Source organism: Melanerpes formicivorus, unplaced genomic scaffold, assembly GCF_026170545.1.
Source record: "Melanerpes formicivorus ecotype bairdi unplaced genomic scaffold, bMelFor1.0.p_v2 SCAF_73, whole genome shotgun sequence".
NCBI classification, from domain to species: Eukaryota; Metazoa; Chordata; class Aves; order Piciformes; family Picidae; genus Melanerpes; species Melanerpes formicivorus.
In genome coordinates this window covers 2,991,858-3,004,806 of record NW_027142425.1, presented here as the reverse complement: position 1 = coordinate 3,004,806, position 12,949 = coordinate 2,991,858, and the positions used below count along the sequence as shown (strand labels likewise).

The window sequence follows — 12,949 nt, the reverse complement described above, 5'->3', positions numbered from 1 at the left end:
GGACTTCTGGGCTCTTTACAATTTACCAGACTCCTTCCAGAAACTCAGACAGGTTAATCACTCTGATCAGAACCCCAAGGTCAAGAGCTCTCAAAAGCAAGCACTTATCCATATTGTCTCAGAGCTTCTACCATCCGATTTCAAACACCTTTGAGGAGCCACACACAGCCAGGGAGGGAAAAAAAAACAAGTGGGCGTTCCTTTCCTGAGGAGCCCAGAGATGCCCACCTCTCCCCCTCCTGTGAGCCCCTTGTCTCCCCCCACCCCAACTCAGACCCCAGCTATCTGGTACATTTGGAAAGGCACCCCTGGAGCTCCAGCAGTGACAGGAAACCAAGAGCTATTTACTGCCTGCAAATTCGGCTCTGCAGGGAGCTCAGAGCAGAAAGGTTCAGCTGCAGAGCTCAGGCCTAGCAGAGCCATGTTGGTTGCAGAGAGCTCAGAGCAGAAAGGCTCAGCTGCAGAGCTCAGGCCTAGCAGAGCCATGTTGGTTGCAGGGAGCTCAGAGCAGAAAGGCTCAGCTGCAGAGCTCAGGCCTAGCAGAGCCATGTTGGTTGCAGGGAGCTCAGAGCAGAAAGGCTCAGCTGCAGAGCTCAGGCCTAGCAGAGCCATGTTGGTTGCAGGGAGCTCAGAGCAGAAAGGCTCAGCTGCAGAGCTCAGGCCTAGCAGAGCCATGTTGGTTGCAGGGAGCTCAGAGCAGAAAGGCTCAGCTGCAGGCTCAGAAATGCCTAGCAAGGCCATGATGTTTGCAGAGACCACAGATTAGAAAGGCTCAGCTGCAGCTCAGCCAGGCTTAGCAAGGCCACGGTGTTTGCTTCTTGCAGAGAGCTCAGAGCAGGAAGGCTGAGCTCTAATTCAGCCAGGCCTAGCAGAGCCATGGTGTTTGCAGAGAGCTCAGAGCAGGAAGGCTGAGCTTCAATTCAGCCAGGCCTAGCAGGGCCATGGTGTTTGCAGAGAGCTCAGAGCAGGAAGGCTGAGCTTTAATTCAGCCAGGCCTAGCAGGGCCATGGTGTTTGCAGAGAGCTCAGAGCAGGAAGGATTTCCCCAGCAGCCATTTTTCTGGCAGTGCTGTTCTCCCAGCATCTTTGCTGCTCCTCCTCGACAGGACAGCACCAGAGTGCATCTGCAGCTCTGGCTCCAGGAAACACAGCCAGAGCTGATTCGTTATCTGGACACGCTGCTTTCGTCTCTGCTCTTTAGCAGCACCTTTCACATCCCTGCGCTCCGGACACAAACGGGAAGGTTTCTCTGCCTCTCCCATTTGGGTTTCATGCGCTGCCCACAAGCTGCCTTCTCCATTTCGAGTACAGCTGCATGGGACCCGAGCCATGACGGGGGGTGGAAAACACCCTGGACAAAACGCTCGCTCTCCCCCCTGCCATGCCTGGCACTCCAGCCAGCCACACCTGGCACTCCAGCCAGCCACACCTGTCGTCAGGCTCAGCCTAGCTCGCAGGAGCTCCATCCCGCAGCGGGGCAGCATCCTCCCCGCAGAACCAGAGCGAGCTTCCAGCTGCTGCGCGCACCCCACCAGCCGTGCGGGAGGGGAAGTGGGGCGGGGGGGAAAAGGGCCAAGCGAGCCGAGGTCCAGGCAGGCGTTCAGCGCTCACCTTGAGGGAGTCAAAGCAGGCAATGACTCGTCCGTTCTCCACGTGGCAGCTGCGCGACGGGTGGGCGAACTTGCACTCGGCGTCGGAGCGAGAACAAGTCCCCCTCTGGAACTCTCGACACACTTCCAACGTCAGCCATTTTGTATCACGAACCAGGGAGACGTTTACAGCCATATTCAAAAAAAAACCAAAACCAACAACACAGAAAAAAATAACCAAACCAAAAAAACAAAAAACCAACCCACCCACCACCAAAGTGGGGGGGGGGAGGAGGGGGAAGGAGGGGAAAAAAAAAACGCTATTCAAAACGCCAGCAACTCGCCACCCTCCTTTTGCGGGGCAATGTTCTTAACTGCTGCTCTGAAGGGGGTCGGGGGTTGGTTTCGTGTTTTGCTGTTTGTTTGTTTCGTTTGCTTGTTCCTCTGTCTTCTTTCTTTAAAAAAGGGGCTAAAAAAAGTGAATTCAAGTGAAAGGTGAAGAAAGAACTAACTTGTTGCTTTGGTAGAACTCCTCTATTCATCAGCACTTAGGGCAGTGTTTTTTAGTTTGTTTTGTGTTTTGTTTTGCTTCGGTTTGTTTCTCTCCAGTTTCACGCCGAGTCAAATCGCCGTCGGTTTAAACGAGGACGAAGAAAAACGGCAAAGCCAATCACGAAATAGAAATCCACGACGACGACGGGGGGAAAAAAAAGCCAACCACCCCCCCCCCCAAAACGACGACGAACCGACAAAACCACCACCCCCCCCTCAAAAAAAACAACAAACCATCAAATTAGAGGCCAGCTCCTTTTAAAAAGTGCAATCGTAGAAGTTTAAAAGATAAGGGTTTGTTTGGGTGGGTTTCTTTTGATTGGGGTTTTGTGCCGCCCGCCCGCCCGCCCGAAAGTCGTTCGCGGATCGCTGGCAGGCTCTCAAAAAGAAAAGGGATCCTGTGCTCTCCAGTTAATGGTTTCAATTATTCTTGCAAAAGGAGGAAAACAAACCCCCCCACCAAAAAAAAAAAACCAAAAAGAAAAGGAAAGAAAGAAGCAGCAAAGCATATGCTGCTGGCAGCGCTTCGGTTTGCGGAACGGTCTCGGTCCTTGGTGGGGGGAAGAAAACTTGGCGGGGAGAGACGAAAACTTGGCGGGGAGAGATAAAAAACTTCGGGGGGAGAGATGAAAACTTCAGGGGGGAGGGATGGATTTTAGTTTCGTTTCGTTTTCGTCTTCTTTCTTCCTTCTAAAACTTTCGCTTCCCGAGCGTCGAAAAGGAGCAAAAAAGGACGTCTGAAGTAATTGCCGTATTTTTTTTATCCCCCCTTCTTTCTTTTCAATGTTTGCTACATACTCACGGGGGAAAAAAAAAAAAAAAAAGGAAAGGAAAACCAAAAAAAGATAAAATAAAATGGCTGAGCGAAGTGCGTGTAAATGGGGAGCCCAAAAAAAAAGATAAAAAAGGGGCAGAAAATAAAAGGGGGAGGCAAGGCTGGAGGAGTTTGCCTTCAGCGCACAGCCCGCAAGCGACGGCGGGTTCAAACGAGAAGGGGGCGAGGGGCAGAGAGAGGCAGCCCTAGACAGAAATCCAAGCAGCGGTGGCTTCAGGAAAGGCACTTTTCAGCAACCTGCAGGGAAAAAGAGACACAGAATCAGCCCCGAGCCGGCGGTAGCCGCGCTGAGGCGGGCGCGGCGCGGCCCCGGCAGCCATTGTCGGTACCGGCGGCATTTCCCGCACCGAGCTGCGCATGGGAGGAGCGGGCGGCCAATGGCTTTTATCGTTGCAGCAGCAAGCGCGGGCAGACGACCAATAAAAGAGACCGTTTCATAGCGGGCCAGCCTAGCAGAGGCTGGGTTCTGTGCCCGCCTCGGGGAAAAGCGCCTACAGCACCCCCACACACACACCACCACCCCCCCACGCTGCCGCCCGGCCTGGGGGCGACCCCGCACCCGGCGACCTGCGCCGAGCCCGGCAGCGCCCGGGCGGGACGGACCGAGCGCAGCCTCCGCAGAGCCTCGGCACGCCGACGCCCCGGCAAGAGCCAGTAGCGTGGGGTGGGTTTGATCCACCGAGCAGCCCTCCCAACCCAGAAAAGGGACACCGCGCTCTTCAGCCTTTTCTCATTTAGTTATTTGTTCCCAAATTTTTATTTGCCCATTATTTTTTTCGTCTCCCCCACTCGCATTTTGTGCCCAATTATTTTCTAATTTGTTACTTTATTCATTTTTATTAATACTCTTATTAATTTTTTTCCAATTCTTTTTTGCTTCCACTTCTTTGCCCCCCCATTATTTCTTCTCCCCCCCCCCTTATTTTTTCCCCAATTCCTTTTTCCATTTATTTTCCCCTGGGTTTAAATTATTTTTTTTCACTTTTCTTTTTTTCCACCATTTTTTTTTAAACTTAGTTTATTTTTTAATGTTTAATTTTTTTTTCATTAACTGCCCCCTCTTCCCTTTTCTGATGGAAACCTTCAGGCAGGAAGAGGCAGCCGGTGGCTTTCTTGTATACAAAGCAGAAGGAGCCGTGCTCCAGCGCAGCCCCTGCACCACTTCACGTTTTTAAGGTGTTTAACCCATCCCTAGCCGCGGAGCTGTGCCCGCAGCGGCAGCCCGCGACGGCACACAAAGACAAACGACCGGCTCGAAGTTGCTCCTCTAACGCATTCGGAGCTCACAAAACTTAAAAGCAAACTCCACAGGAAAAAAAAAAAAAATCTAAGCCACACACACGGAAAAAATTAACTCATTGCTCACAGCTGTAGTTTTCCACCAGACTGAAGGCAACTCGGATTACTCCTACTCCAGCAACTCGTGTTATACAACAAGCGACTTTCAATGCATTCCTATTCAAGGCTTCCTTGGCATGCGCTAAAATGTTAAGCTGTCCCTAGAGTTTCCCATTCTAATATTAGCTGTTCCAATGCTGCTGGATAGGGTTGGGCTGTTTCCAAGTTCCCAAAATCCAGCCCTTTATCTTCCTGAAGTACACCCGCCCACCTTTGCAAACACTTGACAGGCGCGGGATGTTGCTCGTGTGACTGCTATTAAGGCTCCAAGCTTTCGCAGGAGAAGAGCCTTCAACGACAAGAAAAGGAAGCTTAAATTCCTCTTTTATTATTGCTGTGTTAGTGCAATTACACCGATCAGTAACTGAAACGTAAAGGAGCTGGAACACTCGAAGCTAGGAAGAAGTGTGGGAAGAGGCTGTCAGCAGCAGTGGGGAGGGGGCACAGAGGCTGTTGGATTCACAGATGAAATTATTTCACATGTGAAGAAAGGGGAAAAAAAACCAAAAGCCCAACGTTTGTTAAACCTACATTGCAGGTTATTTTCTAGGCTAATTAGAGTCAGGTTCATAATAAAACCTGCCCAGACCTTTGCAGTCCAGCTTGCAGCATCAGCACAAAAGGTTAGTCCGACCCATGCTGCTGGAAGGACCTGCGTGGTTTTGCACATCGGGTGGGGAATGGTAGATGGCAAGTATCAGGTTTGCTAAGCAGGTTCTGGACTTCAAAGGTGAGGGGGAAAAAAAGCACACCTAGCCCTGCTCTTGTCTTCTGGGTTTCACAAAGAACAGAGGTGCTCTAAATCAATCCCAGGTTCACAAACAAAGCAAAAGTCACCCCGGAATTCCATTCACTGATATGTGGGCTCCCTGTCCAAATAAGCTCAGCAGGAAGGAAAAAGATGCGAGTGGAAGCCTTCAGCAGAGAGCTAGGGACTGGCTGGGTGCAGCTCTTCAAAACGAGCTAGAACAGGTCAGATATGGGTGGGGATTAGAAAGAATGCTCTCTCAGAAGCTGCTTGGAGCAGATTGAAATACAACCATCTTGTGGACTAAGTGCCTGTTCTACAGCTTCAGACTCCCAGGGGAGCAAGGGCCTGAACATGGTAGGTCTGAACTGAACACACAGCTACAGCAAGATGTAGGCACAGTGCAGTAATGTCTGCCACGTCTCAAGCCTTCTGCTCTGGAAAATCACAGAGAGGGTAACAAACCAAACGTTCATCTCCCTCTGCCGTGTAGCCCTGGAGCACACGTGCACGCAGACACACAGGTACGTGCCTGCACAGTCCTCAAGACAGAATCACACAAAGGTTTTAGCTGGAAAAGACCTTTAAGGTCCCTGAATCCAACCACTCTCTAACTCTGCCGAGCCTTGTGCTAAACCATGTCCCCCAGCACCACAACTCTGCCTCTGAAACACCTCCTGGGATGGGGAATTCAAATGAATCCTACAAAACGTTAAACATTCTGAGACATGTAACATGGTTGCTGTTTTTCTTTTACAGTTCTTAGCAGGATATAACCAAACAGAAAAGGCTGAAGAAACACTGCTGATGGGAACAGAGACACCCACCCCTCCCCACCATGCTCTGCAGGGCAGCACACACCTGCCCTATGGGGACAGGCTGGGAGAGGTGGGGCTGTTCAGCCAAGAGAAGTGAAGGCTCCAGGGAGACCTGAGAGCAGCCTTCCAGTACCTGAAGGGGGCTACAGGAGAGCTGAGGAGGGACTTGTGGCAAGAGCTTGTAGTGACAGGAGCAGGGGCAATGGCTTTGAGCTGGGAGAGAGGAGATTGAAACTGGAGATGAGAAAGAAATGCTTGACAATGAGGGTGGGGAGACACTGGAACAGGGAGGTTGTGGCTGCCCCCTCCCTGGGGGTGTTCAAGGCCAGGATGGATGAGGCCTTGAGCAACCTGGGCTGGTGGGAGGTGTCCCTGCCCATGACAGGGGGGTTGGAACTTTAAGGTCCCTGCCAACCCAAACCACTCCGTTCCTTTCTATGAACGTGCAGAGTGAGCCACAAGGAATATTCTGTGCTATGGAAACAACCTGTCTTGCTGGGGAAGGGCAGACAACCATCTCAGGAGCTAGGTCTAGGGCTCCTACGCCAGGGGAAGCCAAAGAAGTGAATAAACTTTTAACACCGCGGGGGGGCTGCCCCCACCCCTTGTTTGCTCTGCAGTCAGGAGAGCACTTAAGCACATGCTTAAGCCTGAGCATTGCTGACAATCTTACCGGGAAGAAGAAAACCTGAAGCACGTACTTAAGTGCTTTGCTGAATCAGGGCCTAAATAAATGACTCTGATTCATAGGTTTATCAGGGCTGGGAGGCCAGCAAGCACAGGCAGCAGTCGCTGGGTTTCGGCAGCTTAGGCAGAACAGAGGAGCACGAGTTAGGCTTTTCTGCAAGTCAACAAACACAGTTCTGTCACTGTTTGGGCTGCTGCAAATCCCCTCTCCATGTGGCAAGCCCAAAACGTCTGCATGCAGGGCTGACAGCGCCGCCAGAGCCGTTTCCTGCTGCAGCAGGGCTCCCGTGCATGCCACCAAAGGGTTACACACACCGGGCAGGAACCTGCCTCTGACACTGCACAGCTTTCGGTCTCCCACGTTTCAGCCCTGGCAGCAAACAACTGCAATCACTCTTAACACTGGCACAGGTTGCCCAGGGAGGCTGTGGGTGTCCTCTCCCTGGAGGTGTTCAGGGCCAGACTGGATGAGGCCTTGAGCAACCTGGGCTGGTGGGAGGTGTCCCTGCCCATGGCAGGGGGTTTGGAACTAGGTGATCTTGAAGGTCCCTTCCAACCCAAACCATTCCATGATTTTCAGCATGATGCTTCCCCACAATTCTCCAATTCCCTTGTACTCCTACTTTTTTTGGGGGTGAGGAGGGGATGAGGGAGACAGACAGGGAGCTGGCATTTTACTGACTTTGTTCTCTCCCTTATTTCAAATGGGAGGACTAACAGCAGCAAGCCAGAATCAACATACAACAAGGATGAAAAGTAGCTCTAGAAACAACAGGCTGCCTTAGTGTGCAGGAAATACAACACAAAGAGTAGCTGCTGCCTTTTGAACCCTACCCAGCGAGCCAGATCTCTCTAGTAGAGCTCATCTCCCCTGCTACCTCGTTTCAGCAGCAGCAGCATCAAAGCTGGAGAAAGCAGCAGAGCTGAGAGGAAAGCCTGTGGCCTTCATCCCTGTAAGGAACCTGCAGCATCCCTGCAGCCCTTGCTTCAGGGCCACAGGCTTGGGCAGGCTCTAATTGCCTGAGATGCAGGAGGACAGGGCTTGCTCCAGATGTCAGAGCCAGCCTTGCAGCTACTGAAGCGACAGGGAATAACAGCAGGCTGGGGAGCGAAGGTCAGGCCAGGGCTGGCCTCTGGTGGGCCTGAGATGCCCTCAGCACTCAAGGTAACCTGAGGACAAGCACATTCACTTGGCACTCGAATTCCTCCTGCTTTCCACAAAACCCAGCCCCTTCTTCTGACACCCTCCATGGATGTCAACTGGTGAGGACACTTCCTGACAGTCAAGTTCAGAGATTGTAATTTATGTGACAGGGTGTATTCAAACATCTCCCAAGTGTAAATGATGCTATTTAAAAGGGAATGGTTTGGGGTTTTCTTTCTTTCTTGGGTTTTTTTTCCCCTTTTTCCTTTGTGAGAAGGAAAAAAAACCCAACAAACCCCAAGACTCAGTAGAAGTGGCAAGGTGGGTCCCTTACTTACTGCTCTTCAAGGATTTCTGGATGGTGACAGCTCAGATGAGAAGCAAAAGGGTTGCTGCCCTAACTGACAGTGCTGGGGAGTGAGAAGGGCAGCTGTTCCCATTCAGCTGAAGTGGAACAGGGACAGTAAGAGCCGAGGGGACACTTGAGCTTTCCCAAACCCAAGTTCCAGCTGTGCCCTTTCTTCAGCATGTGATGCTGTCACAGTATCACCAAGGTTGGAAGAGACCTCAAAGATCATCCAGTCCAGCCTGTCACCACAGACCTCATGACTAGACCATGGCACCAAGTGCCACATTCAATCCCCTCTTAAACACCTCCAGGGATGGGGACTCCACTACCTCCCTGGGCAGCACATTCCAATGATGAATGACTCTCTCAGTGAAGAACTTTCTCCTCACCTCCAGCCTAAACTTCCCCTGGTGCATCTTGAGACTGTGTCCTCTTGTTCTGGTGCTGGTTGCCTGGGAGAAGAGACCAACCCCCACCTGGCTACAACCACCTTTCAGGTAGTTGTAGAGAGCAAGAAGGTCTCCCCTGAGCCTCCTCTTCTCCAGGCTAAACAATCCCAGCTCCCTCAGCCTCTCCTCAAACACAAGCCACCAGCACCTGACATGAAGCACAGGACCTGCTCTCCTGAGTCCAAGCTCAGCCCTGGACTGCCAGGCTGCAGCATGCTTTACCCAGTTTTGCAAGCTATGGTTAATGAAAGCTCAGACCCAGCCAGCCTGGCTGGCTGGACACCCTTGAGGCACAGCAACAGCAAAGCTGTGCTCTTAAGCTTGCAAAATTCAGACCTGCAATCTTTCACCAACTCCACTACGACTGACATCCCACTTCTGAACTTTCAATGTTCTCTGAGCATCCAGATATTGTCAGCAGCAAAAAAGGATTTTTTAATGGCCTTTCCTCAAAGCACTAAATTCAGCTGGCAGCACAAATGACACTCACTCACTCATCAGTCCTTGTGCTTTTGAGATGATGCTCTGACCTCAGCTTTTTCATTGCACCTTAATGGGAATGGAAGAGCTTGGTGTCCCTGCCACTCCCTCCTCAATAAACCAGAATGGGGAACTCCTCACTCCAACAGCAGTGAGATATTTCCACCATCAATCACTGCTCCAAATAACTTCTCTGCTCCTGGAAACACTGTGTGGCAAAGAGAAATGGGAGCAATGAAAATGGCACATTGAACTGCTTTGTTCTCAAAGAGAAACAAAACTTCTTTAGGAGAATACCAGCACCCAGCCAACACCAGCACTTGCACATTCCCACAGCAAACCAAGGCTGGGCATCTTCCCCAGGCCTTTCTTTCTCCTCCATTTTCCCAGCAGTCATAAAGAAAACAACACATGAAGCTACAGCCTTGCCCTTCAAAGGTACCTAAAAGGTGTAACTGAGAGCAAGATTTTACTGGGAAGTCCCTACACTGGTTTGTTTACTGGCAGTGATGCATGAGAGAAGATAACCCAGGTTTGTGGGGAGCTTTCAGAGACCCACACAATGGGCCCCGTTCCTGGAGGTGTTTAAGGCCAGGCTGGCTGAGGCTGTGGCCAGGCTGATGTAGTGTGGGGTGTCCCTGGCCATGGCAGGGGGGTTGGAACTAGATGATCCTTGTGGTCCCTTCCAACCCTGACTGATACTATGATACTATGATTAGTTCAGCTGGCTGATATTAGAGAAGCTCCTCACCTGGAGTACTGTGTCCAGCTCTGGAGCCCTCAACAGGGGAAGGACATAGTATCATAGAATCAGTCAGGGTTGGAAGGGACCACAAGGATCATCTAGTTCCAACCCCCCTGCCATGGCCAGGGACACCCCACACTACATCAGCCTGGCCACAGCCTCAGCCAGCCTGGCCTTAAACACCTCCAGGGACAGGGCCCCAACCACTTCCCTGGACAACCCATTCCAGGGCTTCACCACTCTCATGGGGAAGAACTTCCTCCTCACCTCCAGCCTCAATCTCCCCACCTCCAGCTTCATTCCATTCCCCCTAGTCCTATCACTACCTGAGAGCCTGAGAAGTCCCTCCCCAGCTTTCTTGTAGCCCCCTTCAGATACTGGAAGGCTACAATGAGGTCACCTCAGAGCAAAAACCTCCAGGCATGAGGGAGCAATTCCAGAGAAGGGCCATGAAAATGATCAGGGGGTTGGAGCAGCTCTGCCACCAGGACACACTGAGGGAGCTGAAGGTGGTCAGCCTGGAGAAAAGGCGGCTCTGGGGAGAGCTAATAGCAGCCTGCCAGTACCTGAAGGGGGCTACAAGAAGGCTGCAGAGGGACTGTTTCCAGAGGCCTAGACTGATAGCATGAGGGGCAATGGTTTGAAATTAGAGAAGATGAGATTTAGATTGGATGTGAGGAACAAGTTCTGCACCAGAAGGGTAATGGAACACTAAAACAGGTTGCCCAGGAAAGTAGTTGAGGCCCCATCCCTGGAGATATTCAAGGTCAGGCCTGACAAGGTTCTGAGCAACCTGATCTAGTGGAGGATGTCCCTGCTGACTGCAGGGGGGTTGGACTGGATGAGCTTTGGAGGTCCCTTCCAACCCAAAGCACTCTGTGATGCAATGATTTTGGACCTCAGAAAAGCCCATGGCAAGCTAACTGTAGCCATGATTGGATCCCAGGGCAGCTCTGCTTTGCTTGGGACTGGTTCAAAAGTGCTTTACAACAGCAAAAGAAACCACAAAGATAATACCCTTAAGGTTGAGGTGTGGATTCTTCACTGCTGAAGTCCCACTCAGCAAGGCTCTTCCCCTCCATCACATAAAACCCAGCAGTGCTCAGCCTCCTGTAGGCTGCAATTCCTCTGCTGTTCCAATGCCAGCAGCCTGTACACAGCAGAGCTGCCTCCCCCCGTGGGCCGGCTCCGACCCCCTGCGCTCACACGGGCTGTGCGCTTGGGACGGCAGCCATCCCTGCAAGAGGCAGCCTCTCCATAGCTCCCCATCACCTGTGCACTTCGTGGGCTGCAGAAAGGCAGCCTGGAGAAAGCCAGTTTCTTTTCTGTGACATGCAAGAGGTTGTTTTTCCTTCTTTCTGTTGTTTTCAAGCGAGGAAATAATATTCTGATCTCTTAAAACAAGCTCTGTGGGGACGTGGCAGACACTTTGACTGTTTCCTTTCTGAACATTCTGTACCTGGAAACTTTTTCCCCCTCAGGGAACAGTTTACTTAATTTAAAGGAGACCTTTACAGCTCGAAGAAAATAAACCTCCTTTTGTTCCTCCACCAGAGAAGGGGAAGGTTTCCTCTACCCTGGCCACGTGTGAAAAAGTTTCTGTTCAAGGTCTAATCACAGATGTTTGGGGCTGGGAATCCCCCAGGGATCACATCCTGTGCCAAAGAGTCAACTCAGCCCTGAGTGCTGCCTGCTCAGAACGAGGAGGACAGAACCCAGATGCCACATGTGCACAGAAAAGGAAAAAGAAAAGCTAACCCCCATGGTGCTGTAATGGAAAACTGTCGTGGGCAGGACGTGAAGCCGCTCCAAGCGTGGCGGCGTGCACAAGGCAGAAGTTTGGGCATGCAAACACCACCCACCTCTGCTGAAGGAGCCATGGGGATGATCAGAGGGCTGGCAGCCCTGCCAGATGTGAAGAAAGGCTGAGATTCACTAGGGTTGTTCAGCCTGGAGAAGAGAAGGCTCAGGGCAGACCTCATCACCATGGAGCAGGACATGAAGGGTGGCTGCCAGGAGGATGGAGACTCCCTTGGTACAAGGAGTGCCATGGAACAGCCAAGGGGGGATGGGGACAAGGTACTGCTGGGCACATTCCCATTGCACTCCAGGAGAAAATGTTTGCCATGAGCACAGTCAGAGCCTGGAATCATCTCCCAAGGGCAGCAGTGCAGTGCCCTGCACTGGGCAGTTTGAGACTCAGCTTGCCAGGGTGCTGAGCCAGCTCATGGCAAGTGCACTACCTTAAGGGAGGTTGTAGCCAGGCAGAGGTTGGTCTCTTCTCCCAGGCAACCAGCACCAGAACAAGGGGACACAGCCTCAAGCTGTGCCAGGGGAGGTTTAGGCTGGAGGTGAGGAGGAAGCTCTACACAGAGAGAGTGATTGCCCATTGGAATGGGCTGCCCAGGGAGGTGGTGGAGTCACCATCCCTGGAGGTGTTCAGGAGGAGACTTGGTTGTATGGTTTAGTTGATTAGATGGTGTTGGATGATAGGTTGGACTGGATGATCTTGAAGGTCTCTTCCAACCTGGTCTATTCTATTCTATTCTATCCTACTCTATTCACTGTCACCTAGATAGGTTGGAGCAGAGGATCCTTGGGGTCCCTTCCAAGCTGGCATTCTGTGACTGTCCTTCTTTCCCCACACTTGCTCACGCTGCTGCTGCTAGCTGAGAGTGACTTTACAGAGTGTGGGTTACTGGGCAATGACCTCTATGGGAAGAGCAGGACAGGAAAAAATCTTCCTGCTCCTCAGGAGCACAAACTGCATCCCACCTCTTAGGTGCATCCCTCCTCCTAGGTGCATCCCACCTCTTGAGGTGCATCCCACCTCCGAGGTAGCTTTGTTAAAGCTCCTGGTTTTATGGCACTCCAGAGCCATGGTGCTCTGCAGGGACAGCAGTGCTGCTGTCCTTGGAAAAATGGCTCTTCCATCACTCACCTCTGCTCTTAGCTGCCCTGGCATGACCCAGGCACCTCTCTTACCTGCAGAGGTGGCAGCTGAGAAACTAAAGGGGGAAATAAAGAAACTGTGACAAAAGAAGGCCTTTGCTGTAGACAAAAAATCCCAAGTACAAATAGACTTGGAGAACTTCATGCTGCCTTGTGTACATTCAACACTCCACATTCACACCCTGCAGCAAACAATCACAGGAA

The 12,949-nt window shown here is 51.7% G+C and overlaps 1 protein-coding gene across 10 annotated transcripts in view; it reads right to left on the bottom strand.

The window, feature by feature from the left end:
• Window positions 1-12,949, bottom strand: part of LOC137453928 (muscleblind-like protein 3) — a 142,021-nt gene that overhangs the window by 87,920 nt on the left and 41,152 nt on the right. For 7 of the 10 annotated variants that reach the window (XR_010990484.1, XR_010990485.1, XM_068163655.1 and 4 more), the window contains exon 2: window positions 1,611-3,212. Coding sequence is in view for 6 of the 10 variants with exons in the window: in XM_068163655.1 (XP_068019756.1) it covers window positions 1,611-1,784 (174 nt within the window). In the remaining 4 variants the exon portion in view is untranslated. Of the gene's footprint in view, window positions 1-1,610; window positions 3,288-12,949 lie in introns of those variants that run through there. The other 3 variants (XM_068163657.1, XM_068163661.1, XM_068163660.1) reach the window with 3 other exon arrangements.